Source organism: Rutidosis leptorrhynchoides, chromosome 2, assembly GCF_046630445.1.
Source record: "Rutidosis leptorrhynchoides isolate AG116_Rl617_1_P2 chromosome 2, CSIRO_AGI_Rlap_v1, whole genome shotgun sequence".
In the NCBI taxonomy this organism is placed as follows: Eukaryota; Viridiplantae; Streptophyta; class Magnoliopsida; order Asterales; family Asteraceae; genus Rutidosis; species Rutidosis leptorrhynchoides.
Window position 1 is genome coordinate 522,550,424 of NC_092334.1, and position 23,692 is coordinate 522,574,115.

At 37.1% G+C, this 23,692-nt stretch overlaps 1 protein-coding gene across 4 annotated transcripts; it reads right to left on the minus strand.

Moving 5' to 3' along the window:
- Nucleotides 1–23,046, minus strand: LOC139892899 (conserved oligomeric Golgi complex subunit 3-like). Of its 4 annotated transcripts, none has more exons than XM_071876024.1 (26): nucleotides 22,934–23,046; nucleotides 22,709–22,807; nucleotides 22,087–22,170; nucleotides 21,889–21,990; nucleotides 20,873–20,917; nucleotides 20,709–20,783; nucleotides 20,491–20,586; nucleotides 17,536–17,613; nucleotides 16,430–16,515; nucleotides 16,179–16,245; nucleotides 15,998–16,060; nucleotides 15,789–15,884; nucleotides 4,804–4,908; nucleotides 4,603–4,695; nucleotides 4,433–4,521; nucleotides 4,108–4,327; nucleotides 3,424–3,510; nucleotides 2,956–3,072; nucleotides 2,831–2,863; nucleotides 2,552–2,638; nucleotides 2,396–2,458; nucleotides 1,820–1,936; nucleotides 1,588–1,680; nucleotides 1,337–1,462; nucleotides 787–887; nucleotides 1–368 (listed from the first exon to the last, which is right to left on the minus strand). In XM_071876024.1, exons 2-26 carry the CDS (start codon nucleotides 22,790–22,792, stop codon nucleotides 242–244), a joined length of 2,334 nt encoding a protein of 777 aa, XP_071732125.1. In that variant the 5' UTR covers nucleotides 22,793–22,807; nucleotides 22,934–23,046; the 3' UTR covers nucleotides 1–241. The 4 variants fall into 4 exon arrangements, with proteins under 4 accessions (XP_071732125.1, XP_071732124.1, XP_071732126.1 ...); XM_071876023.1 differs by having other exon boundaries at nucleotides 21,889–21,996; XM_071876025.1 differs by lacking the exon at nucleotides 22,934–23,046 and having other exon boundaries at nucleotides 2–368; nucleotides 21,889–21,996; nucleotides 22,087–22,139; nucleotides 22,709–22,768.
- Nucleotides 23,047–23,692: the final 646 nt, after the last annotated feature.

Here is a 23,692-nt window from a genome sequence, read left to right on the forward strand (position 1 = left end):
TACTTTTATCCATGCCATTGTCCACAATGACCACAAAATATACACAATAAAATAGGTTATGGAGGTTGTCCACAATGACCACAAAATATACACAAAAATAGGATGTTTAACCAACATATGGGATGAGAACAGAACCGAATTACTACCACATACACAAAAATAGGATGATTAACAAATCCTTAGAATAAATCGGCAACAACCTAACATGTGGCTTTCTATCGTAAAATTTGTGTTATTAACTTTATACGAGATTCTCGAGCTGTGCTTGCAGATCATGTATAGATACCATATTAATGTCACTAATCTCCTCGTGAGTGTACTTTTTTAGCAGTGACTGTACTTGTTCATGGGCTTCTATGATATTCGTTCTGCACCATTACAAACAAAATAAGATCAATATTTAACTACTTCAATCCCTAGTTTGACTCGACATTGACTGTAAATCTAATCACTGAAATAAAATTGCAGATCCAAATAAAATGCATTCATTTGTTTTGTTGTGACAGTAATGGACAGATAGGCACGGAGAAGTGTTGCAAACACAAGGAAACATGCACACAAGTATACTTTGGGTTTTAAGCATTTAAACACACATAAGGGACTTTCGACCAGTAGGATAAGACAATCCAAATAAACCTAATTTTAGTTTAATATGACAAAACTATTTAAGTCTAGCAATAACATCTTATAAAGTTTTGATGATTTTGACTTCCTGCAATATATACATTATGCCTATTAAAAAATGCCTGTTAAATAAATTTGAAAGAATGTACATAAACATCTTACTTGACCGGTTTGAACAGTATTGTACGTGTTGACGGATTTTGCAGATAAAGCTTCATTTTTTCCATCACTCTTGGCAACTCATTTTGCATAGCTGCATTCACCTATATTCACAGAGAAGAATGTACAAGATCTAAGTGGCTGCTATAAAAAAACTGGCTTCTAAATTCTAGTGAAGGGGATGAAGTTGTATCAACGCAAACATCGTATCAACTACAGGCATTGTTGTAAAGGTCGGGTGAGTCGGATGACGCGTCGGTTTCGGGACTAGCCCATCCCATTTCGTCCAAAAACGCTTAACGGGTCGGTCAACGCTAAAAAGTCGGGCTGATCAGTCAAAGTTGTGTCAAAATTTTAATACTTTATATAATTTGATTTTGTGCCCTATATGTATGTTTGATATAATTATGTGTAATATATACATTTATTACTAAGAGTCAACGTTGGTCAACGCCCAACTAGTCCTCCAAGGTCCCGACCGGCGACTATTACAACCTTGACTACAGGCCCTACTCATAGACATTCAACATTATGATTGAAGTTATATGCATACCTTGTGGACAATTTCAGCAACTTTATCTGGTGAAGCAAAAGCTTGATCCTTAAGCGGTTTTCCCATAGCCGAATCTAACTTCTGATTTTGAGCACTTGATGACAATGCAACCCTGACTGCTGTTACCTACAAGAATAAAAATCATATCGGTGAAAGTTACATGAGGCCATCCTTTCAATTTGTTTACCGAGTTTGCAAGCAGGCTGTAATTATTCATTATGCCTACTCAACAGCGTTGAAAGACAGCTAACCTTTGTAACAAAAGAAAGCATGGGATCTACTACTGATTTGGTGACTGACATGATGAACTCCTCGCATGTGGTTTTAAGGTTTTTCTCGAGTTCCTGTATTCAAAATGAAAACATTTTAGCCCTTAACAAAGAAATATAAACATAATTCTTTGCCTTCTTAATAGCATGTGCATCACAACTGATAATATAATTAAGGAAACTTATATAAATTAACTAAAAAGTAACTACATACCTTCTTTGCATCAATTTGACTCTCCAAAACTCGAGGAGACAGTGTCCTTGCCAATGAAGTTGATCTTGACCAATCAAATAACGAGGTCTGACCTCTAAGAATTCGTCTCAAGTGCTCCTGTGCAAATACAAATACGCACAAGCTTTCAGATTCTTCTTTAAGTACATACAAACAATATGACAACTATAAATGAGTAAATAGGCATCCAGTTTAATACGCAACTTTGCATTGTTGTAAACCCAATAGTAAAATAATTAGACGTTATTGGGAAAGAACTTGTAACTAGCTACGAAATAATTCAACTTAGGCTCTAATGAACAGATGTATTTCCACTCCATTTATACATAATATCGTTATACAAGTTAGTGAAAATAAAGACCAAAAGATAGAAGTATCACCGGTAACAATAGGACGACCTAAAAGTGACATACAAAGGAGGTTACAAATATAAATATAAATAAAGCAAATAAAAAGAAAAATTATATCAAGGTGCGTGTGATAGCTATACTGAAATACATAAGTGAGGATAGAAAAAAATAACACTCAGATGAAGGAAAAGTTGAAGAAGACACTAACCAACAAATGGGAGAAATCCAATTCCTTGTGCGTGACCGAGAATTCAATGTCAAAAGGGGCAATCTGAAAAAGCATCAGATAATATCATAAGCATTCAAAAAATGGTAAATGGACATTAAACTATTAGTAAATGGAAAAAGGGTAGTGGGTCAAGACCTGTTCTCTTAAGATAAGAAGATGCTTAATAAGAAATAGCTGCCCATCCATTTGTGACGATCTTTTCGCAATAAGTTTGCTTGCTTTCTGCATCAGATAATATCATAAGCATTCAAAAAATGGTAAATGGACATTAAACTATCAGGAAACGTGATTTTTGGCCTTTAAAGTGTAGAAGACATCAATTTCCAGTCATATAAACACCTTACGAAATAGATATTTTAATTGTTGTCTATTATCAATTGAGCATACAAAGCCAAAGTAGTTCAGTTTACTTACTTGAATGGATACAGAGCAAAACTCAACTGCTTCCTGAAGGATAGAAAACAAATGAAATTATCATATATCCAGCACAAAATTAAATGAGAGAAGAAAATCGACAATATGATGAATTATTTATATACCTGTGCTAATCCGGTAAAGACTGCTTGCTCCAGACAATTATATAATTTGGAAAGACATGATACAGTTTTCTCTAGTGGAGGGTACCAAGTCTTGAAAACATCCGAACTCTGGTCGAGCTGCAAAGTGATATTACAAAGAGAAACTAACGTCATATGGAGATGGTTTCATCTATAGGCAATACTCAACTTAGGAATTTAACCGACTGTTTGGTTAACAAGTATTTCGATTGACACTTTGACAGTAATTAAACTGTTTGGTTATGTAGCCATATATGCCCAACTTAGGAATTTAACCGATGAAAGCAAAACACAATTATGACAGTATAGCAAGTCAAAGACGAATCACATATTCCATATTGCATCATATACAATAGGAACTTCATAAAACCAATGGCAGCATAGAAATGTAACCACACTAAACAAAAGATATAGTCTACAAAATTATATTAAAATAATTGAAAAACTTACAGAATTGGGATCAGGGTTGGTCTCAGCTGACTGTTCCAGCTTTCCAGGGTAATCTAGATCCTTCTCTAGAGGAAGATAATTTGCTATCTGAGACATGCAAAAGAATTCAAACAGCAGAATTGCTTATCCATTCATAACGAAGTCCTGCTTCAGATATATTAACAAGTAGTTTACTTGTGCAACAACAGCTAACGTTTAACATCTTGATTTGGCCCATCTAAGATATATAAGAGGCTGTTTACCAGTTGGTTAGAACAAAGGCCTCGTTTTTGACATGCTAAAATAGTTAAGGTGTGTATCAGCTACAATATTGTAGATTGTTATAATGGTTACAATTAAATATAGTCCATTGGGTGTCCATAGACAAAGTTTTTTTTAAAATGGTATTCTGGAGAGCAAGTTCTACATGAGGCTCAAGTAATGAAAAACCAGACTGATTATTTGGAGGTTTTTTAATGGTGCAGTTGCTTAGGTTTGTTACTGAAAGAATCATCAATGTATTTTCTTGAAGAGAACCTATATGAATCATCAACGTTTAGTATTGTTTAGGAAATATAATCAAAGTAGAACGTTCTATCCTACTATGCAAGTAAGAGAAACAGAAAGAAGATAATGTCAAAGCTGAATTCAAAGAATCAGTCCCCAATGTATGATGTATCATGCATGTTAGAGACATACACATACCTCATCACGAATATGTGTTCGTGCACGGAAGGTTAACCTTTCACGGATATCTGCCAAAATTCTGTCTAACGTAGGACGTATTCCAGCCAGAAATTCACTTCGTCTGCTGAGTTGTTCTCCCATGGCTTCAATTTTAAGAATATCCACGAGTTCACAAAGAACATCCAGATTTGTTTCATGAATAAGCTTTGGTCGCAGTGTATCATACAAGTAAGTACATCTGCAAAGCAGTTACTAAATTATGAAGAAGAATACATTCTTCAACACACATGTTAAAACATATCTATGTTGGTGTTAGGAGACGTGAGTTAGCAACACAATTTACAGCGGATCCACCAAAGGAGCTAAACTCGAGATATCCTCTGAAGTTGAAGGAAAGAAATGGTCAAACAGCTGGTGCTCCAGCTGGCAAACCTATCAAAATGAATACAGACAATTCTTTGGATTAAAAAAATCAATGGACTAATGCTACCCCAACGTTACAACCACAAATACCTGCATTAAGTACGCACAGCCAGATCTGGTTAATGAAGGTAATGACTCCTTTTTGGAATACTCAGAAATCCTTTGCGATACGATACCTTTTACCTGGATGACATAAAAAAGAAGAAAAATTGTAAATGCTAAAGAGAGAAAACTTCATAGAATGGCCAATTTACATAAGTGAGATGATGAGATGAATATAGATCAGCTAACCAAAGATAGCCGCTGTTCACAGTATATTCTGTGACATTCTGAAAGAATCTGAACATATTCTTTCCTTGAAGATCTTCTCTCGATTTCCTCTAGCACCGGTTTAAGCTGCAAACATATGTGGCTACTATTAGGTTTATACATTGACGCAGTCAAGAATGAAACAATGTGGTAAACTGGTAAATCCAATAAGTATCATATTGCTCATTAAAAGTAACTCAAAAAAGAGAGATAAGAAAGAAACGGTAGTTCACAATTGACGTTTGGTTCTCGTTTCAACTAGTCATCACTTTTGAGTGAACCATGAAATCTACAGGTCCTAGAGGCACCACATAGTAGTAACAAGTCACTACCTGAAGGGTCTCCCCCAGATAAAGTTTATCTCATCATATTAGCAAAAGATACTGATGCAGGATTGCCTAACAATAGCAAGTGGGGTCAAGTTTACCAACGTAGGTCCAAGAATGTTCAAGTGGGCCTGCAGGATTTCTTAGAATGGCATGAGATAATTGAAGACTGATTGGGCCAGGGGTGATTTGGGCCATGACTTGAAAAAGAGGCAAAGAAGACCTTTGGTTTACTCAACTATTCAGTTACCTATTATGTTATTTTATTTCAGTATTTAAGAAGTTCTTGGAGTGGTGGACTGATCAGTTTTTTCTGAGATTACTGTTATCATGAAATAAAAATAAGCCACAGGCTTCTTGTCTACCTTGTTCTTGTTATCTATTTGTGTTCACCATAGTGTGGGACATTATTTGGTATCTAGAGCACAGGTTATGGCTGAACACATGCATCGTGGAGGTTACCGTCGAGTACCACATCGCCAACATGCCACTAGAGGCGGCGATGTTGATCCAAGGGATGCTGAAATTGATCGGTTGAATAGAAGAATTGCTGAGCTAGAGTTCGATCGTGATCATGACTTTGTGGGGAGTGACTCAGATCGCTCCAGTGATCTGTCTGACATGAATCCTTTCGCCAATGCGCCGAGAGGATTCCAAAGGGGTATTCGTGATGATCCGCTACGGAACCTGGGAGTAAAGATTGAGATTCCTGAGTTTACGGGTGTCTTGCAACCTGATGATTTTCTTGACTGGCTAAGTACGGTGGAACGCATCTTTGATTTGCGTGACGTTCCCGAGCGCTTGAAGGTCAAGTTAGTCGCAATAAAGTTAAGAAAGCATGCTTCGTTGTGGTGGGATAATGTTAAAAAGAATCGAGCTTTAGCGGGGAAATCAAAAATCGAGACGTGGGAAAAGATGAAGTTGTTAAAAAACAAATTTCTACCAGGAAACTATCGACAGGAAGCGTTCTTGGAGTACCATGCAATTCAACAAAAGTCCTTAAGTGTTGAAGAATTGATTAGGGAGTTTGATAAGCTACGCATTCGGTGTGATTCAAACGAAGAAGAAGAGCAGTTGATTGCAAGATTTTTGGGAGCCTTAAATCCAGAAATTTCAAACGTGGTAACTTTACAACCATTCTGGTCGTTTAATGATGTGTGCAAGTTAGCTTTAAAAGTTGAGAAGCAATTAATCAGAGTCAAAACCCGAGCTCCTTTTTCACGATTTCCACCTGTTAACAAGGTTAGTCCAGTAACGGTTGAAAAAGGAAAACGAGAACAACCATCATCTAGTGTTGGTCCCAATAATAAAGCTAATGACGTCCGGGCTCCTCGATGTTTTAAGTGTAATGGAATGGGTCATTACTCACGTGACTGCCCAAACCAACGCACCTTTACCACGGGGGACGATCATGACGAACCAAAGTATGATACTGAAGAAGATGAAGGGGACACAAAACTAGATCAGGAGGAGTTAGTCTACCCCGATCAAGGAGAAGCGTTAGTCGTGCAACGAGCTTTAAATGTTATCCCCGTACCTACAACTGATGAACATTCTTGGCTACGAAATAATATTTTTCGAACTCGGGTCACCGCCGAGGGAAAGGTATGTAATATGATTATTGATGGTGGTAGTTGCGAAAACGTGGTATCAAATGAGATGGTGGAAAAGTTGGGTCTAAAGGCGGAAGATCATCCTGAACCATATCAGTTGACTTGGTTAAAGAAAGGAAATCGCATAAAGGTGACAAAAAGGTGTCTTGTTAAATTCTCAATCGGGAAGAAATACAAAGATGAGGTATGGTGTGAAGTTATTCCGATGGATGCTTGTCACTTGCTACTGGGGCGACCTTGGTTGTATGATCGCAGGGTGAAGCACGATGGGTTCAAAAATACGTACGCCTTTGTCAAGGATGGAATTAATGTTACTCTCGCACCTTTGGATGTCCGTAAACCGCAAGAGCATGAGTCTACCCTTATCTTGAACAGGGCAGATTTCGAAGACTCGGCAAAAGCATCCCCCCTCGTTTTTGCAGTAGTCATTGAGGAACCTAACGAAATTCATGAAGTGGTGCCGGAACAGGTTCAAAGTTTATTGTGGGAATTTTCGGATGTCATGCCAGATGAGATCCCACCAGGGTTACCAATGATGCGGGATATTCAACATTGTATTGATTTGATTCCAGGCGCCACTATACCAAACAAACCCGCATACCGCATGAATCCTATAGAATTTGCAGAATTACAGAAGCAAGTAACTGAACTGTTGGAGAAGGGGTTGATACGGGAGAGCATGAGTCCATGTGCGGTTCCGGCCCTCCTAGTACCGAAACAAGGGGGAACGTATCGCATGTGTATCGATAGCCGAGCTGTCAATAAAATTACCATTAAATACCGTTTTCCTATCCCAAGATTTGATGACTTACTCGATCAACTACATGGTGCCACTGTTTTTTCCAAGATTGATCTTAGGAGCGGGTATCATCAAATACGGATGCGGCCGGGTGATGAATGGAAGACGACATTTAAAACTCGAGACGGACTTTACGAGTGGATGGTCATGCCTTTTGGACTATCCAACGCCCCGAGCACTTTTATGAGGCTGATGAATCAAGTTTTTAAACCCTTCATTGGACGGTTTGTTGTAGTATACTTCGATGACATTCTCGTTTATAGTTCCACGGTTCAGGAACATTTGGAGCACTTGCGCGAAATATTCTCCACTTTGCGTAACCAACAATTATATGCTAACCGGAAAAAATGTCACTTTCTCACTCCCGAAGTTACGTTCCTTGGCTATATTGTTTCGGGCGAGGGCATCCGCATGGATGAAACAAAGATTGAAGCCATTCTGAAGTGGCCGGTGCCAACCACACTACACGACATTCGAAGTTTCCATGGGTTAGCTTCTTTTTATCGCCGTTTTATTCAAAACTTTAGTACTATTATTGCCCCCGTCACAGAATGCATGAAAGGGGGAAAATTTTCTTGGAATGAATCCGCGACTAAGGCCTTTAATGAATTGAAGGCGAAAGTGACCCAAGCACCGGTATTAGCCTTGCCTAACTTTTCAGATGTATTTTATGTGGAATGTGATGCCTCCGGGGTAGGGATTGGTGGTGTGTTAAGCCAAAATAAGCGTCCTATTGCGTTTTTTAGCGAAAAATTAAATGATACCCGTCGTAAATACTCTACTTACGATAGGGAGTTTTATGCCATTGTTCGATGTTTAGAAGCATGGCGTCATTATTTATTACCTTCGGAATTTGTGCTCTACTCCGATCATGAGTCGCTAAAATATATTCATGGGCAACACAAGTTAAACGCACGTCATGCTAGATGGGTTGAAACGTTGCAATCGTATTCGTTTGTTATTAAACATAAATCAGGGGCACAAAATCAAGTTGCTGATGCGCTCAGTCGACGCTATACTTTGTTGTCAACAGTGAGAATTAATGTTTGTGGATTTGAGTCCTGGAAGGATCTTTATCCTTCTGATAGAGATTTCAGGTACATATGGGACAAATGTGCTAGTGGATCATACCTCCTGTTTGTAATTTGTAATGGCTTTCTGTTTAAAGGCCATAAACTATGCGTACCTGGTGGATCAAATAGGGAAGCGATCATCACCGAGAACCATGCTGGGGGTCTGGGGGGTCATTTTGGTACAAACAAAACTTTGTTACTTGTCAAGTCCGACTTTTATTGGCCTCATATGGAACGGGATGTGAATCGGGTGGTTAGCCGTTGTCGTACTTGCCATATAGCAAAGACTCAAAGTGCTAGTGCCGGATTATATATGCCTCTTCCAGTTCCTTCTAAGCCATGAGAGGATATCGGTCTTGATTTTGTACTTGGCTTGCCACTCACACGAAGACAAAAGGATTCGGTCATGGTGGTTGTGGATCGATTTTCGAAAATGGCTCATTTTATACCATGTGCGAAAACGTTTGATGCAAGCCAAGTTGCTCGTTTATTCTTTGCCGAAATAGTTCGCTTGCATGGAATTCCAAAATCATTAACTTCTGATCGTGACGTGAAATTTATTAGTCATTTTTGGCGCACGTTATGGGCTCGTGTGGGATCTAAGTTGTCGTTTAGTAGCTCTCATCATCCGCAAACGGATGGGCAAACGGAGGTTGTGAATCGAAGTTTGGGGAATTTATTAAGGAGTCTCGTGGGTGATCATCCTAAACAGTGGGATTTAACGTTACCTCAAGCTGAATTTGCATATAACCGGTCTGTTAATCGCACAACGGGTAAAACTCCGTTTGAAATTGTTTATGGCCGAAACCCAACAACTCCGTTAGACTTACACCCTCGGACTACAACTGATCCGGCCAATGTTGAGGGTCGTGAACTTGCTGAACACATTCAAGAGTTGCATAAACAGGTTCACAATCGCATCACTAAGCAAAATAATGTGTACAAGGCGCGGGTTGATAAACATCGTAAACGGGTGGTATATAATGTGGGTGATCTCGTGTGGATCCACCTTCGAAAAGAGCGTTTTCCAGCTGGCCGTTTCGGTAAATTAAAGCCTCGAGCCGATGGTCCTTTTCGGGTGTTGGAACGTATTAATGACAACGCATACAAGATTGAACTTCCCGGTCATTATAACGTGTCGGCTACATTTAACGTTGCTGATTTGTCTCCGTATGTTGGTGATAATGAGGATGATTCAGACTCGAGGTCGAGTCTTTCCCAAGGTGGGGAGGATGATGCAGGATTGCCTAACAATAGCAAGTGGGGCCAAGTTTACCAACGTAGGTCCAAGAATGTTCAAGTGGGCCTGCAGGATTTCTTAGAATGGCATGAGATAATTGAAGACTGATTGGGCCAGGGGTGATTTGGGCCATGACTTGAAAAAGAGGCAAAGAAGACCTTTGGTTTACTCAACTATTCAGTTACCTATTATGTTATTTTATTTCAGTATTTAAGAAGTTCTTGGAGTGGTGGACTGATCAGTTTTTTCTGAGATTACTGTTATCATGAAATAAAAAAAAAGCCACAGGCTTCTTGTCTACCTTGTTCTTGTTATCTATTTGTGTTCACCATAGTGTGGGACATTAGATACTGCCCGAATTCACAAGAAACACCTTTCTCATGCAGGAAATAAACTCGATTAGAGAGGTTAGTGTATCTTCTTACTCTATTGATATGTTATGAGTTCAACTTTTCAGTCAAGTTTGCTGACCCCTAAGCTAGAAACTCAAGGAGGTTGAGGTAAATATGCATAAGAGATACTTTGTTGATAAATAGTACTGCTGCAGTTCTATAGCAAGTAATTGTTAAGGCTAGACCTGCCTTTATCAGAGTAACAACCCTAATTGATTAAGAAATCACACACACAATCACAATAGCCGAATATAATAAACACAAGAAAAAAGGACACGAGAATTATAGTGGTTCGGTTTCGATGTGAAACCTACATCCACTTTGGAACTAGAGAGTATTATTATTAATTTGGAGGTGATACATTACAAGTACATATGAGAGAGTATTTATAGAAAAAGGATTAAGCAAAACCCTAATCTAAGTAACCCTAAACCGGCCCAAACCAAATTAGGGTTGGCCATTCCCTAACTTGGTCACCAAGTAATTTGCCGATTAAAGAAGCCTACACCTCAACAATCTCCCACTTGGAGGCTTCGAATATCATCGATCTGCACTCTTGTACTTCTGCAATGTAAGACTCGGCTCATCTCTTCTCTCTCTAGTTCCTGCCTTCTCTTCAATGTTCCTGAAGGCCAGTTGAAGCTATGCACATCTTCAACTTATCCAGCGTTACTGGTTTGGTGAACATATCTGCTGGATTCTTTAAACCTGGAATGCTCTCCAGATTAAATGTTCCATTGCTTATCCGTTCTCTGATAAAGTGATACTTCATGCCAATGTTTTTTTTTTTTTTTTTTTTTTTTTTTTGAAAGGCAAGGTTAGTTGTTAGTTGTTAGACTCGAACCTGGGTCACTCTCGAATCCATGAAACATGGATACCAATGAAGCAAGGCCTCATTGGCACTTCATGCCAATGTGCTTCGTCTTAGCATGATAGACTGGATTCTTCGCTAACTTGACTGCGCTCTCATTATCACAATATAAGACATATTTCGTCTGTTTGCTACCCAGTTCTTTCATGAATGTCTTCAACCATACTAGTTCTTTACTGGCTTCAGTCAAAGCCATGTATGTATTCTGCTTCAGTAGTAGATAGAGCCACGCTCTTTTGAAGTCTAGACATCCAACTCACTGCTGTTCCTCCTATAGTGAATACATTGAAGGTATTATTGCATCTACCCAGATCTGCATCAGAATAACCCCTGAGAGTAGTATCCCTGCCCTTGAAACATAACCCAACTTTGGAAGAACCCTTTAAATACCGCAGTATCCACTTCACTGCTTCCCAATGTTCTTTCCCCGGACTTGACATAAAGCGACTAACCATCCCAACTGCATGTGCTATATCAGGTCTTGTACACACCATAGCGTACATTAGACTACCCACGGCGGATGCATAAGGAACCTTAGCCATTTCTGCTTTTTCTACTTCAGTTTTAGGAGACTGATGTTTAGAAAGCTTTAGATGACTTCCCAACGGTGTGTTTCTTGGCTTTGTAGACTCACCATTCATTCTGAACTTTTCAAGAACCTTGCGAATATACTTTTCTTGAGATAAAGAAACTGACCCATCTTTATTCCTGCATATACTCATACCGAGAATCTGCTTAGCTGGCCCGAGATCCTTCATTTCAAATTCTTTAGATAATTGCTTCTTCAAATATCGTATTTCAACCATATCAGAACCTGCAATTAACATATCATCGACATAAAGAAGCAATATAATATAGGAGCTCTTGAACTTCTTCAAATAATAACAATGATCTGTAGAACTTCTCACGAATCCCGTCTTCTCCATGAAATTATCAAATTTCAAGTACCACTGTCTGGGAGCTTGTTTCAAACCATACAAGCTTCTCTTTAGATTACACACAAGACTCTCCTTTCCTTTGACACAAAACCCCTCTGGTTGAGACATATAAATGTCTTCTTCAATGTCGCCATGCAGAAAGGCTATTTTAACATCCAACTGTTCTAAGTGTAACTTCTCGGTTGCCACCATACTTAGAACTAATCTGATAGTCGTCATCTTCACTACTGGAGAAAAGATTTCAGCATAGTCGACTCCTTTCTTTTGTTGAAATCCTTTGACAACTAATCTTGCTTTGTATCGTTTAGAACCATCCCCTTCATCTTTGACTCTGAAAACCCATTTATTCCGTAAGACCCTTTTTCCTGGTGGTAACTTGGTCAACTTCCAAGTTTGATTTTTCAATAAAGATTCCATCTCGCTTTTCATAGCCTGCTCCCACTGGAACGAATCTTTTACCTTCATTGCCTCGGAATAACTTTCTGGTTCCCCATTTTCTGTCAAAAGAAGATAGTTAACTGTTGGACTAAACCTATTTGGCTGTCTTGTGACTCATGTAGATCTCCTGACCCAATTGGACTGGTCAGGTTGTGGTGGGGGCTGTGGGGGCTGCTCATCATCAGAATCTGAGCTCCCACTATCAGAAATCTGCTCGTGATCAGAATCCGAGCTTTCACTGTTAGGAACTCCCACTGGAACTTCAGTTTCATACTCTGGAGTTTCCCTTTCATCTTCTCTTGTTGTCTCTGTGTCAACCTCAAATTCAACTGATTCTTTTTCTTTTGGTATTGAGTTGAAATCCTTGTACAATTCTACTTCATTGAAGGTGGCATGTTTACTTATAATAACATGTTTTCCCTTGTTATCCCATAACCTGTAACCCATGTCACTTCCCCCATAACCAATGAACACGTACTTCTTTGCTTTTGCATCAAGTTTGTCACCATCTTTATTAATATCATATGCACTGCACCCAAAGATTTTTAGATGCTCATAACTAACAGCTTTTCCTCTCCATTCTTCTTCGGGTATTTTGAAATCAAGTGGAGCTGATGGAGAACGGTTGATCAAATAAGCGGCAGTGCTTACTGCATCAGCCCATAGAGTCTTTGGTAGCCCACAATTAAGTCTCATGCTACGTGCTCTCTCATTTAAAGTACGATTCATCCTTTCTGCAACCCCGTTTTTTTGTGGAGTACCTGGAACCGTCTTGATCATCCGAATGCCATGATAAGCACAATAGTTAACGAATTCGGTGCTGATGTATTCTCCCCCATTATCCGACTTCAAGCATTTTAGCTTCAAATCACAAGATAATTCAACAGCAGATTTTCATTTCTTAAAAGCTTCAAATACATCAGATTTATTATTAAGAAAGTAAACCCATACCTTGCGTGTTGAATCATCGATGAAAGTAACATAATAGCGTGCTCCTCCCAATGAAGAAACAGGAGTAGGCCCGAACACATCCGTGTGTACTAGCTCCAACTTCTGAGCCTTTAAAGTTCTGCCTGCTTTTGCAAAGGTGACCTTCTTCTTCTTTCCTAGAACACATGACTCGCAAAAGTCTGATTCAACTCTCTTCAAACCAGGAATTTTACCATTAGACACTAGCATTTTCATTCTTTTGTCACTCATGTGACCTAAACGTTGGTGCCACTGACTGGTTAAGCTTCGATCATTGGAAACTGCATTTACTTCATTAGCTGGAACTTCTACCATATAAAGAGTGCCTCTCTTCTTACCCTTGGCTATTACTAAGTTCCTCTTTATTACTTTCCACTGACCTTCACCAAATAGCACACTGTATCCTTGATCATCAAGTTGTCCAACAGAGATTAGTTTATTCTTTAGGCCAGGAATAACTCGGACATTTTCCAAGGTCCAATTAGTGCCCAAAGAGGTCTTCAGCTCTAAATCTCCAATCCCTGTAATGTCAAGACAATGATCATTAGCCAAACGAACTTTACCAAGATTACCTGTTCGTAGATTTTTCATCAAATGTGGACTTGGAGTAGCATGAAACGATGCTCCTGAGTCCATAACCCAAGCATCAATTGTATTCTCAATGCAGCACACAAGGACGTTATCATAATCATCTGTTGCAACTGCAACATTAACTTCCTTTGGATTTGATGATGTTACTGGCTTAGTGCACTGGTTTTGGAAGTGCCCAGTCTCCTGACAATTCCAACATTTAATACCATTCCTTGTTCTCGACACACTCCTTCTTCTTGACTTTGACCTGCCCCTGGTGGTGTTACTTCTGCCTTTTCTCCTACCCCTCTCTTCGGTGCTAAGCAAGTTTCCTGATGGTTCTCCTGAGCTCTTTCTTCTTATATCTTCTCCAAGAATAAAATCACGAATGCCCTCAAACTTGAGCTTTGAGGACTCTGTGGATCCACTGATAGCTGTGACAGAACCTGACCAGCTTTCAGGTAATGAACATAATAATAGAAGAGCTTTAACTTCGTCATCGAACTTGATATCAACTGACAGTAACCGAGAGATAATATTGTTGAAGTTATTAACATGGTTTGTTACTGAAGCACCTTCTTTCAACCTGGTGTTCACCAACTGTCGGATCAAAAACACCTTGTTAGAAGCAAACGACTTCTCATACATATTTGCTAAGGTCTTCATTAAACCATGTGTCGTGGTTTCGTTCACAATGTTAAAGGCAACACTTTTTGTCAGCGTGAGCCTGACAACAGCTAGGGCTTTCCTGTCAAGTGTCTTCCATTCGTCGTCTTTCAATTTTTCTGGTTTATTCTCACTCAAAGCATCTATCAGATCCTTCTGACATAACAAGTCTTCAACCTGCATCTTCCACCACCCAAAATCTTGCCCATCAAACTTATCAATTTTAATCCTCCCTTCTTTAGCCATTGATCTAGCTTAGATCTGAGGAATAGCAGCTGTGATGATCTTCGTAACAGCAACAGCTGTTAGATCCTGTTATCTGGATCAAAAAAAGAAAAAAAAAACAGCAGCAGTAGATATTTTGGTGGCGGCTAGGGTTGATCCTGCAGTCGGCTAGAATTAAATCCGGAGATCAGCTGCGATCAGACCTCGATCAGACCTGGATCAGCCTTTAATCAGATCTGGAACAGCCTGCAATCAGACCTTGATTGCAACTGCAGCAGCTGTTGGTGACGGCTAGGGTTAAATCTGGAGCTCTAGATACCAGTTGTTAAGGCTAGACCTGCCTTTATCAGAGTAACAACCCTAATTGATTAAGAAATCACACACACAATCACAATAGCCGAATATAATAAACACAAGAAAAAAGGACACGAGAATTATAGTGGTTCGGTTTCGATGTGAAACCTACATCCACTTTGGAACTAGAGAGTATTATTATTAATTTGGAGGTGATACATTACAAGTACATATGAGAGAGTATTTATAGAAAAAGGATTAAGCAAAACCCTAATCTAAGTAACCCTAAACCGGCCCAAACCAAATTAGGGTTGGCCATTCCCTAACTTGGTCACCAAGTAATCTGCCGATTAAAGAAGCCTACACCTCAACAGTAATATGCTTAAACTTATTCTTATAATTCTACAAACAATCAGTTTAATGTGCAGAGCTTTTGAAAATTTGTGAAGGCTTAACAGTCCCACTCTGCTGGACGCAAAAACAAGTGATGTCTTCAAAATCTGAAATAATTATCGGAAAACTAAAACGAATTAAAGATAAAGTGGGACATTACCTCACTTGCAGCCGCCTTGAAGCGAACATAAATAATAGATGCCTCAACACCTTCAGAAACAGCAGTTTTGCTACTACCCCGAAGGGCTGTTTGGGCCTGTCCAAAGAGGGGAAAGGAGAAAGAAACAAAGTATGTAAACATTTTGTTGTTGTTGTGAACATCTATACTATAGTAACGCAGAAGTGGTTCAACATAATTAGGTGGTTTACCTGAGATGTACTACTTTTGAGAACAGAAAGAACATGAGTCCGTATCATCCCTAGTGCTCGAGACTGTAATTACAGTAATATGATACGATCTCAACATTGTACAACCCTAAAGAAACTTCAAAATGGGGAACTGAGATATATTTATTTATATAAGACATGAAATGAAAGACATGCTACATACTTGAAGCTGACGAAACTTGACCAGATAAACATTGGACTCGGCATAATGGGGATTGTTTTCGACATACCTGAATCACCCACCACATCGACGCATTAATACACGATCCCGACACTAGTCATGAACCAAGTAAAATAGTTTCAACCTAAACAAGGAACTTAGAGCTCTCATTTTGGAGGGGGCAGAGAATCAAGTAAGTTGCACAAGCTTAGAAGTTATATATAAGAGACTTAGTATCATGAGAAATTACTTACGAGATGCACTCATCAAGCTTTTTAAGCTGGGGAAGGAAGTCTTCACTTGAAACATTTGTATTTGAAGAATAAAAGCTGGTAGCAATCTGTGATATATAATATAATCAGCACATTTACAACAGGTCAACAGCCAGAACAATGGATGACTAGTTGACATAAACTAATACTAATAATTTCAAAGTTTTTTAGTTAGAAAAAGAATATGATCCAACCTACAGGATTCATCAGCAAAAACTGCATACATCCACCAGCTATCTAAGTTCAGTTTGCCAGTTATGTGCATATGTTCAAGTGATTGGTATCAGGTATCCTATTCATTTCTTAAGTATTCTTTAACTTAAATTCACAACTATCTATCACAATCATCTCTTCTAGGTACTAGTCACTCCACAGATCAAGATCGTATACATTTAGAGGATACCAACCTATGGCAACTGAAGTAGTACTAAGAGTCTGTTTCTTTTGTATAAGAATGCATCATACGTGGTAATATAAAATAGTTATAGTGAACATGGCAAGATTACTTTTTACACAGATTAAAACAACATTTAAAATCATAGTATATAGTATCTGTAACTTTTTGTAACAAAAAAGTAAAAACATAAACATGTAAACATTCTACTTTTTCCATGACCAAGGTTGCAAAAATCAAAATCGCTACTCAGGGAGTACTCCGTCGGGACATTTTGGGGAATACTCCAAAACTACGGTAGTACTCAGATGTTGAGCCAAGTTTGACTTTGACTGATTTTTGACCAATTTTCCGAGTAATCCCGAGGTTTAGTCGAGTTTTGACTGATTTTCCGAGTAATCGCGAGTTTTGGCCGAGTTTTGACTGATTTTTGACCTATTTTCCGAGTAATCCCGAGGTTCAATCGAGTTTTAATCGAGTTTTGACTGATTTTCCGAATAATCGCGAGTTTTGGCCGAGTTTTTACAGAGTACTCCCCGAGTTCTGCAACCCTGCCCATGACTTGCTAAACACAATAAATATATTGTAGTTTTGACAAGTAAATAAATTACTTCACTCATCAAGTACCTACATTAGAGAACAAGGTTCCGACAGCTTACAAGATGCAAACAAGATTCAAAGAGCTTAGACTTACATTTTCTAATTCATCAAAATAATTAAGTTTACTCCGAAGGGTATCTGCAAACTCGATCAATCTTTGCTTCTCTATTACCTGAAATATAGAACATGCTGATTACCTAAATACTCAGATATGACATTATATAAGTTATATTTTGATTTAATTAGGAGTAACATTAACTACAAAATTATATAGTTTAAGCTCAGATATGTATTAACTAAAACAACCTCACCAAATTATACAGGAGGTATGATCATGTGATGAAAGGTTTGTTTCTTACTAAACCATACAAGGGTTACAGCATAAAATACTATAAGGCATGACATACAACATTTGTTTAAACAAAAATATCTAAACCATGTAACCCTCACCTCATTTGGCATTTAGGACATAAGGGATACCAGGAGCATCCTTATTCTACAAGAGGTAGACAATATGAAGAAAAAGAAAAAAAATAATAATAATAATAATAACAAGGACAACTGCTTTACACACCCACGGTTTGCAAATGTAGCTAAAAAGAAAAGTAGAATACTTTAACTTATCATGCACCAACCCATGTGCAAGACATGGAACTACAAGATAAATTCAAAAAAGTCTCATAAAACACAAAAGAAGTGAGCGAATCATTATTTTTCAGTTTAAAATATGTCATAACTACATATTTTATATATATATATATATATATATATATATATATATATATATATATATATATATATATATATATATATATATATATATATATATATATATATAGGGGCAGGATCAATGGGGAAGTAACCAATCGGGGGGAAGCGGGGGAGGCAAAAAAAAAAAAAAATTCGTTTTTTTGGAATTTTTTTTTTCAGGCATCAAGATCACACGAAAATATGAACATTTAGAAAAGAGACTTCGTGACGAATGTTATTATTTAGGCGGGAAAACGATCGACAATGAAAACATTCAAGATAATATTGTTCGTGAAGAATGTTAACGTTTTTTTTCATGTTTTGTGAAGTAAAATTTAGCCCGATTTAGAGTTTAGGGTTTAGGGTTTGGTGTTTTGGGTTTATTCCATAAACCCAAAACACCAACCCCTAAACCCTAAACCCTAAACTCTAAACCATCCGTGTTAAAAACTCAATTTAAATCCTAAATCTAAACCCTAAACCCTAAATTTCTAAATCCTAATATCTAAACCCTAATATCTAAACCCTAATATCTAAACCCCAATATCTAAAACCTCAACATACGCTCGAAAAACACGATAATTGTTATATATTAGTTCTTCGAGCGTTTTCCAGCCAAAATAAAAACATTTATCACAAAGTGTCTTTACTAAATGTTCATATTTTCATCCAATCTATAATGTTAGTAAACAAAGTTTTTTCAAAAAACGAAAAAAAAAAAAAAAAAAAGATTTTGCTTCCCCCAGCTTCCCCCGATTGGTTACTTCCCTCTTGATCCTACCACTATATATATATATATATATATATATATATATATATATATATATATATATATATATAAAAGACGGGAAAAGGTTATTGACTACATTTAATAGGTGTAATCAGAAACAAGGAATCGAAAACTAAAGATTAAGAACAAGAGAAAAGAACAAAATATAACGCCAAATACTAACAAGACTACATCTTGAATTACTTGATTGCTAATGTGCTTACAAGACTCAATAATATATAGATATAATAGAACACCTAGAAGCCTCTAGCATTAATTACTATCTAACAACTACTTTATAACAATAATAAATGCATTCCTACATTCTAACATTCCCCCTCAAGTTAGAGCATAGATAATGATCCAACTTGTCACAAAACCGAAAGACATGAGCAACCAAATTCGTCTCAACGGGGACTAAGAAAGAACTAAACTTGCCTCCCCAAGAGCATCCAAACTCGCCTCTCTGGGGACGACCAACCAACTAATCTTGCTTCACAGGAGCAACAACTCATCTCGACAGGGATGAACAAATAACCAAACTTGCCTCACTAGGGACTTCCGAACTCGTCTCACTAGGGACGATCAAACAAGCAAATTAGCCTCACGAGGGGCTACCAACTAACCGAACTAGTCCCACTAGGGACTACTCAACAACCGAATTAGCTTCACAAGGGGCTACCAAATAACCAAACTCTCCTTGCCTCACCAAGGGCAACAAAACCCATCCACACATGAAGCTTAAATCATCATTTTCCTTGGCAGGGGCATTCTTGACCAAATATATATGGGATATTCTGATTGAAGCAGTCAAACCCTTAAGACTGATGCAGATCAAAACAACCCCAAATATACCCAAATACATAGAGGAACAGAAACTTAGTAAATCAGAAGGTCGGGAATAAGAAACAGAAGCAACTGACAAGCAAATCAGAAATAGAAGCAGCCAATAATCAAATCGGAAATAGAAGCAGCCAATAAACCCTTGTACATATTCGGATTCGAACTTCAAAGTAGCATATCCCAAAATAATTAAAATCTCAGATTTAGACTAGATCACACCAGGGAACTAGTAAGAATATCTCGAATTACAGATCTGAAAAACCCGAACCTTAACTCATAAAAACCTCGCTGATTGTGCACTCTTCTGGGTGCTTCTTTTCTCACCGTTACACTCTCCTGGGTGTAATATCTTGAAACATGGGCACATTCATACGTAAACAACTCTATAACCAAGCTCTGATACCATATAATCAGAAACAAGGAATCGAAAACTAAAGATTAAGAACAAGAGAAAAGAAGAAAAGAGAAGAACAAAATATAACGCCAAATACTAACAAGACTACATCTTGAATTACTTGGTTGCTAAGGTGCTTACAACACTCAAACATATATATACAAGAGAACACCTAGAAGCCTCTAGCATTAATTACTATCTAACAACTACTTTCTAACAATGATAAATGCATTCCTACATTCTAACAATAGGCAACAGAACTATGCATTCAGAGAAGAATAAACAGGACCCACCATTCGGTCGCATGCATCATGTAGTGTCTTGGTCTTAGTTGCAACTACTTCATGTTGCATTTGTAAGTCACTGAATAAATCAAGTGTTTCATCCACCTGAAAAGTGTGGTAGTTAAGTCAAAAATCAACTGTGTTATCTTAAAAGAAGAAAAAAATATAGAGTGGTAGTTGCCACATGAACATTTGGAGAAATAATGTGTCTAATGGTAGACGTATACCTGCTGAAGAATACCATCACATGTTTGTATCCTCTCAGTTAAGGTGTTAACATATTGCTGATACTTCTCTTCTGTCTACAAATTTAACACAAATCAGACCCCATGAAATAGACAGAGATTGCTAGTGACGAACAAGAAAAACCGGGCAGCTAAATGCTACTAACCTCTGATTTCATTGCAGCTTCGAGATCCATAAACCATTTGTAGAACTGTATCAAGGTCAAATAGCCATCCATTAATTAAGTCTTCAATAAAATACCCTAACATTCAATTTACATATATAGCATTAGCAAACTTGCTATGCTTTAGACTAATAGACTAAAAAATGATGAACATTAGCTATGAATATTTACACTAATACTCCAACAAGTTTGATTATAAAGTTCAGCTGAACTTAGATACTTTGAAACATGAACCTAAAAGAAAGAATCCAAAATGGAAGAAAAAACAGAAAGTGTCTTGGAAATTAAACCTTAGTAATTCAGACAAACTTAGGTCTTAATAAGTTTGGAGGTTTATCCTACTGTGACTATTCTTAACTTCAAGAAGTGCATATCATCGAGACCACCATAGTATGATGGTTTAGCACCACCAACAATAGTATTGTGAGATTAGAAAGATTATAAGTTTTAAAGTGTAAAAGAATCCAGGTCTGAAAAACTTATTCACCAATTCAGGTTGGACCCGCATGCCACCCTTCAATCACACACAAGTTTCTTTTTAACAATATAGCGGCCACCCACAACAAAGGTGGATTATACAAATTGAAAACAATAAAGAAAACGAAGATTGCATCAAAGTTTTTGAACAAAAAGAGACATCTAATACTATAAGAGAGTTGAGAAATTGAAAAGGATTAGGAAACAAACAAGGAAAGTTTTTACATAACAGGGATACTCCTGAAAAATAACAAAAGAAAGATAACCATCATATTTGATACAGATCTTAAGGTTCAAGGTTTTTTTAGTTCATGGGGCAAACTCATTTTTCCATTTCCATAACAATCCACATTTCTGGAGAATTTTGTTACCAAAGTATATAGGACAATGAGTGTATAATTATTATATGACATACTAAATAAATATACACTCCGTATTATTTATCTAAGAACATGCAGCTATTATGTCAAATTGAAATTGAATATGGAAGAAGAATAGTCAGAAGGGGAATTGTTTCATACCTGATTTGTATTGACCAAAACACCATCAATTTCCCCAGATTCTTCGACAGTTTCATGCTTCATCGAAATAGATAGGCCATTATTCTTTCCAGATACATTATCCTGTGACTGCAAACCATTTTATTTGTTGCAATATTTTTCACTTATGCTTAAAAGTGATACATAACCAAGTAATATTATGTATTCGCTAAAGCTCACCAATTTGGAAGGAAATGGACGCTCCACAACCGCATGAGAGAGTGCTACTATTGCTGCCTGTTGCTGCTCAGTCAGTGGAGCATTCTATTGAATAAAAAACAAGAATATGGCTTAATTACCGAAAGCAACATGCAAATCCCCACATTAAAATATATACCTAACTACATCAATTCTCTCCGCTTCTATTCATTTGCATCCTTATTGAGTTAGTAACTATGTCGTTTTATACTGTCACAAGCATAAATCTACACAACTGTACAACAATCAATTATTTCATTAGCTCAGTTCTCTATTCATGTTTCCCATACAACCTCATTATATGAATATCAATGATGTTTTACATTGTTAAGTTTTATTACGTGATCATATCACTTAAATCGTGCACCTTATTATAACATTCGAGGCTAGAATATACATTTTCATTCATTCATGACTCACAATCACAAATCTCACTAACTCACATTTTTTCAACCCTAAAATTCAACTTCCTAATTCTACGCTTCACATTACAAAAACAAACATGCATCAATTTCAACTAATTAAAATTACAATTAACTACAAATTATCATAATTAACAATCAATAAACAGTAAACTGAAAATAAAAATTCATAAGCACAACACCTGTTCCCACGTAGATGCGAAATTATAACCTCTGGATACAGCTTCTGAATTCGGAACACTTGTTCTAGTCGTAGTACTATTCATTTCCTTACTAATCACCTGATCATCATCATTAGCAACAACAATTAAGGAATACAGTTGAAATGTATGAAATTATGGAGTGGTACTGCAACTGAAATTTGAATAATAAAGATGAAAGTACAAATGAGATCTGAGATATAAAACCTAATTGTTCGTGATCGATATGTGATTTATGGAAGATCGAGGTTCGCATTAGCAGGAGATCGAGTTCAGTGTGTTTTAAGATTTCTCCCAATTGAAGGAGAGGAGATTTTAACTTGTGACGTGTTAAATTTTTGAAGTTATGTTACGGTGAATATCAAATTTAGATGTCAAATATTAGTGAAAATGTTTTGAGTGATATGGTAATATATGATTGAATGATAGATGAAAAATAATAAATAAATAAATAAAATGGATAATAATCTAATTTTTTGAAATCGATTTTTGATTTTTGTAAGATCGAGGTTCGCATTAGCAAGATCACTTACCCTTAAAACTAAAGTTGTTGGTTGAAGTTGATGCGTTGTTTCAAGATCATGCAGCATATATGTATTTATCATCAAGTCAAAGCGACGCCCTTTTGAGTTGTTTAATCTGTTACTTAGTGGTGTTAAAATTATAATGTTTAATTACTAATTTATAATGTTGCGTGGTTTAATTTGTCAAGCAAAAAACATTATATAACATCTCGAGTGAATGCACAAAAAATTTTGAGATGTTATATCGCCATCCAATAAAGTAGTGAAAACATCATATACTACTAAATACAATCGTACAAACAAAAAGTACTTATAAAAACATGGCTACAAACAAAAAATATTATTAATACAAATCATACAATCGTCTAGTAACAAACAACTATATTTTTCTTTTTCTTTTCTTCTCATCTTTTAGTTTCTCTATTAGCTTCTTTCTCAAAAT

Coding starts and splice junctions, on each gene's coding strand:
- LOC139892899 (XM_071876023.1), bottom strand. CDS start 22,792: ATGAATAGTACTACGACTAGAACAAGTGTTCCGAATTCAGAAGCTGTA. Junction 4,522..4,602: donor GCTGTGCGTACTTAATGCAG/GTATTTGTGGTT, acceptor TCATTTTGATAG/GTTTGCCAGCTGGAGCACCA. Junction 888..1,336: donor TTGCTGAAATTGTCCACAAG/GTATGCATATAA, acceptor CTGTGAATATAG/GTGAATGCAGCTATGCAAAA.